Below are 5601 nucleotides of genomic sequence, written 5' to 3'. Positions count from 1 at the left end.
TATTGATTATCTAATTACAAATGAAAAGCATTTCGGTGTGGAAGGCATTAATACAATTTATAATTTATAATAATTAAGCAGAGTGCAACAATGAGATTTATTATTAGTTTTGTAGAGACTTGATTGGTTTTTTGATGGTGCATCTAGTTTTCTTTAAATCTTATCAAGTATATAAGGCCAATTTCGAGAAACGTTGTTGGTAAAATAAAAAAATTGAAAGTTAGCAAAGCTCGGTACCCTCCTCTTGTGGGCACCGGTTCGAACCCCCTTGCAACCATGTACCGAATTGGTTGCACAGACGAGCTGCCTCAATTGCCCGACTGTCTTTCTCCTCAAGGCCGGGATTTTCTTCAGAGGTGCTTCCATAGAGTTCCGAAACAGAGGTGGACTACCGCACAGCTGTTGGAACATCCTTTCCTCTCTCAGATTGATTTCTACCGTGAGACAGATATGAAAATGGCTCCTCTGTCTCCTACAAGCACTTTAGAAATCGGGAGCCCTGGTTGCGATTCGACCTCTTCTAGTTTGTGTTAATCTGTCCCAATTTTATCACTGGGCATTCAAAGATCTTGTGTTAATGGTGGAGAAACGGGAGAAAAAGGAGCCCGTCAAGAGACTTTCGGCTAAGGAAAGATTGGTCTCATTGGCTGTGGGATGTGAGAAGCCTGATTCGTTTTCAAGACCCCAAAGTGGCCACTGGATTGTTGTTAGATCCAAATCCCCTTGTTCAAATGTTCAAAATTGTCCCCCAGAGGCAGAAAGCGAAAAATCCATCATTGGAGGAGGAAGTCATGTTATAGAGGAAGCTTCCAGTGTTATGAACAACATTCCACAGATTTCAAGAAGTTTCTAGAATTTAATTTAATGAATTTCTTGTATGGATAAATCAAAATTATCCCTGGAAAAATAGGGGTCAAGCCAATCAAAATTAAGCAATTAACATGTAAAAATTAATTTAAAAAATAAACTGACTTTTTAACTTTAGAAATTGACTGATTTCTAGTTGTAAAAATTTACTTCTGATCTCAACTACTAATAAAAGAAATTGTAATGTTCATAGATAGTATTAGCTTGTTTGCATAGTATAGCCGAAGATATCTGTCGCATCCTGTGGATTTAATGAGCGAGTCGGGAAGCTTCTAGAACAGCAAGAAAAATATCTAAACAATGAAAATGGTTTTATCTTTGATCATTAATACATCTCATAAGGATCTGCTTTAACATGTGATAAGGACATGTTAAATAGTATAAGCCCACCAACCACTCAATAGCAAACAACAGAGAATATAGAGATATTTTGTTGTTTTGTGCGTGTGAGAGTCAACATTCATTGTTTAGAGCTGGCTGAAAAATCAGTTTCTGTTCATCGTTATTCACCCTATAAATACCATGCATTGCCTAACATTCACAACAACTCAATCCAATTCAGAAGTGGGAAAACAAACATTTGTAAGAAGAGTTCAAGTGTAGAAAGGTGAAGTAATAATGGTGGCAGGAAGCTACAGTATTGAAATAGAGTCTCCAGTGGAGGTTAAAAGGCTGTGGAATGCAACTCTGGACACCCACAATTTATTGCCAAAGATTGCACCAGAAATCATATCATCCATCACACTTCTTCAAGGAGATGGAGGAGTTGGCACTATTAGACAACTCTCCTTTACTGCAGGTAAGGTTATGGCCAGGAATAAAATATATATGCCTGATGTTTATATTTATTTATTGTCTAGATATTGTTGCTAATATGACCTAAACATTTGTTTTTGTAGCCAACAAGGATTTTAGCTACGTGAAAGAGAAGGTGGACTTGGTTGATGAGGCCAACATGGTGTACAGTTTCAGCCATGTGGAAGGAGGGATGATTGGGACAAAGGCCGCCTCAATAAGTTATATGGTTAAATTCGCCTCTAAAGAAGGGGGTGGATCCATTGCAACCACTACATGTAACTATGCCAGCCTTCCTGGTGTTCCACATGATGAAGCCAAAGTTGAGGAGATCAAGGCCAAGAGCATTGGTTTGTTCAAGATGGTGGAGGAATACCTTATTTCCAATCCCACTTTATACTTCTAAAAGCACCAATGTCCCACTTCTTCTTAGTGGTAGTAGTGTCACTTGATCAATAATAACATGTGGGAATGTCACACAGGCTTCAATCTAGTTTGGTGAGAATATGTATAGATTGGGCCTCTGGGTTGGGTTCAATAGTAAAGCTTTGGGACTTTCTCTAGTTTTAGTGGCTTTATAGTTAGTTAGCATGAAAAATAAAGTTTCTTTATTTTAATAATGAGTTAAAAAAGTGATCCTTTCTTAATTATTCAGTTATGGTTTCGTAATTTTGACATATAGCAAAATTCAGTAAATTATTTATTAAAAATAATTTATAAATACAAATAATGAAAATAAATGTATATTAAGATGAAGTAAATCATAAATAAAATCTATGATTGCAATATTTTATCAAAATATGTGTTTTATCCAATCTTTATGGATGTATAATTATTAATTAACATCATACCAATTCAAGAATGAGTTAAAATTATTTTAATTTATAATATACATATTTTGATATTTATTTAAAAATTGCACATAGATACATTACTATATCAATATGATTGTTTTTACAAATGTGTGATTTCAGTTGAAAAATAATTACCTTGGAATTTGAATTTTCATGCACCTGTCAATTCATTTTATAAAATTTGTCAAAGAAGAGAAGAAAAAAAGATTTAGAAAATGAATCTATGATATGACAATATGCTTGATAGTAAAAGTTGTTATATTAAAATTGTACTACATTCACTATTTAGATCAAAATAATGTTTAATCAAAATAATAAAGCATTAAAATACTCTTTAACAAGTAGCTTTTTTTATTGAGAAAATTATAAATGAGATATCAATATATAATTATTAAGAATGATTCCATAAAGATAATTTCAATTGACATAGATTGCCAATTTCCCTTCATTAATTGAAATTTAAAAATCTCCTAGAGAACATCACTTGAGTTATTAGATATTGATCCATAGAGAGTTAATGTATAATAGTCATATTATTTAGTTACATGTTTCAAGGATGATAAATGTTAATTTCAATATGATTAACTTTTTTTACGTGTACCTCTAGATTTTCTTTATATTTAAAATTTCTAGATTATATCTCTTCCATTGTACATTATGAAGATTATTCAATCAGATCCCTATTGCTTTTATAATCCTCCAATTAATTCGAGAACATAGGGAACTTGAAAGATATTGTAGATCTTAGAAGCCAATAGTAAAAATTCTTGTATTTGTTGTAATGCATTTCTCTACTAATCTAGATTTGTTAGATTTGAGGTTTTCAAATTGATTTTAAACACTTTTAATTTGTTCACCTTCTTTTATTTGTTAGTTGTCATTCTATATTAGTTTTCTACCAATCTATATTATTTTTTTTTCAATCTATTCGGTAGATTCATATGTATGTAGTTACCCTAGAGTTTTCATAAATATGCATCTTTGGATGAATATAATAGCCTAGTTATTGTGTTATTAAAAGGAGTTGACTTCATGCATGTGTAATTACAATTTTATTAGTTCATATTTTAATAGTTCTTAACTATTTTGTAATAAGTTGTTTTTGTATTGGCACAATGAGTAATTTGGCAATGACCTACCTCTTTGTAAAAATTGCCTTGAAACTAGTATCACCTTTCATTGAGAATCAGCATTCCTCATGACCTTTTCCACATCTGGGTTTTTTTCATGCTAATTCCAGTGTTCATGATATTTTAAGACTAAGGAAATTAGAAAATTATTTTACAATAGCTAATTCACCCACTCCCTGCCTCTTACTTTTTATCAAAGTTGTTCAATATCTCTAATTATGTTTTCAATAGGCGTGTACTTATCCCTAAAATTATGTGACTATAGAACCTTTTGTTTTTGTCACCAACTCTTCCTACAATTTAGGGTATGCTTTAGCCTTATTAATCCCTACTATATGTACTAAATAGTTTTTAGGGAGCATGACTCCTTAAGGCTTATCAATATTAGGAGTTATGCAAGCTATCATCAAGGATCATTATGTTAAATAATATATTAAATCCTTTTATCTTGCAAATAAATGTCATCTTTTTGTATCCATTTTAGCATTGTAAATTTGTATATGATAGTAATTTTTCATAAGTCTACCTATGAAATGAGTGCATCATAGAGGCCATAAGGAAAGTGATGTTAGTATGAAGAAACCATTAGGCATATTGGTGGTAATGGATAATGTATGTATGGATAGTTAGAAATTTTACATTTAATTTGAGCCAAGACAAAAGAATACAATATCAAGAAAAAGGGCCAAGATAAAAGAATAGCTTATCAGGAAAGTGGAAGAAAATACTAAAGTGTCATGTTGATGGAAAATAATGACCTGTAGATAATCATGGAATGAAAGAAATAGAGTAGATGCAGAACATATTGAGAAGAGGAGTATAATACTTCTCCATAACTTATGATAGTGCAATACTCACCATTGGACAAGCTCATTTGTTAAGAATACCATTCCAACTTCTTCTTCCTCTACTTCTAAAGTCATGACATATTTATTTCATTTTGATAATATGATCTTAAGTAGCTAAGATGATGATTCTAAAAATTGTACATGGAATTTCCAAATCACTCCCAATCATTTGTCATAACTTAGATTGGCCACATCATCAAATATAATGCCACATCAACATTCTTTTTTTCAAGGTTACCACAAAGGCCCATTATGTTATATTGGTGTCTTAATCTAACATCACATCATTTGGTTTTATTTTTTATATTTAAGGAAAAAAAAATCATCTAATCATGTGTAGTCATTGTTAACACTAAAAAATTTAAAGACACAACTAATGGTGTAATATTGTCAAAAAAAATGGAGCATAAAATGGAAAATTCCTATAATAAGTATTGAATTATTTCAACCACTATGTCCTCTCCCCTACCAAAAACTTCTAGTAATTGTTTCTTGGTCTACCTTGTGTTGATATAGATGAACAAGGTCCTATAAAGTTTCTGATTCCATTTGATATAATGGGGATGGGCATGGTTTTGTACTTTCTTTTTATAACAATGTTTTCTTCTAGTGATGATGAACTAGAAAGCTAGTTTACTTCTTCCTCTTTGTCTATGAATTCAAATAATTTTGAATATTGCTATCATCATACTCAAAGTGAAGAATAATGCTTTTTATCCCATGTATTTTCAAAAATGTCATTGATTGAGATAGTGCCATATTTCTTTTAGATTTCATAATTTCTTTCATATTTCTCTATATACCAACATAAACACAATTCTCCTAAATTTAAAGAATACCACTATAATAAAAAAATAATAATAATAATTTTCCACTTACTCTCATGTCAGAAAATGAAAGCATTATATTCAACATTTTAAAATAATTTATTTTCTTTTAATATTTTCCTAGTAAAGCTTGAAGCCAATTTATTTTATAAAACAAATAACACAATTGAATATTACCAAATTAATTTATCATTCTCTATGAACATGCTATCTACATAAGAAGTCTTCGAATACGCTCAATTAAATCTAATTGTACATGAGAGTTAAAAAAGAGTCTACA

The 5601-nt window shown here is 31.0% G+C and overlaps 1 protein-coding gene across 1 annotated transcript; it reads left to right on the top strand.

Annotated features, from left to right (window-relative positions):
• The first annotated feature begins 1402 nt into the window (after positions 1–1402).
• LOC149559240 (major strawberry allergen Fra a 1.07-like) lies at positions 1403–2282 on the top strand. The gene is made up of 2 exons (XM_089833171.1): positions 1403–1666; positions 1767–2282. Exons 1-2 carry the CDS (start codon positions 1486–1488, stop codon positions 2066–2068), a joined length of 483 nt encoding a protein of 160 aa, XP_089689297.1. The 5' UTR covers positions 1403–1485; the 3' UTR covers positions 2069–2282.
• Positions 2283–5601: the final 3319 nt, after the last annotated feature.

Source organism: Cupressus sempervirens, chromosome 5, assembly GCF_028749045.1.
Source record: "Cupressus sempervirens isolate cs-2001-9-10 chromosome 5, ASM2874904v1, whole genome shotgun sequence".
Taxonomy (NCBI): Eukaryota; Viridiplantae; Streptophyta; class Pinopsida; order Cupressales; family Cupressaceae; genus Cupressus; species Cupressus sempervirens.
Note: the sequence above shows the minus strand (reverse complement) of the source record. Positions and strands in the feature narration are given on the sequence as shown.

Bases quoted from the DNA above. Each gene is read 5' to 3' on its own strand.
- LOC149559240 (XM_089833171.1), top strand. From the start codon at position 1,486: ATGGTGGCAGGAAGCTACAGTATTGAAATAGAGTCTCCAGTGGAGGTT. The intron at 1,667-1,766 runs GTAAGGTTATGG...TTGTTTTTGTAG, and splicing joins ACAACTCTCCTTTACTGCAG to CCAACAAGGATTTTAGCTAC.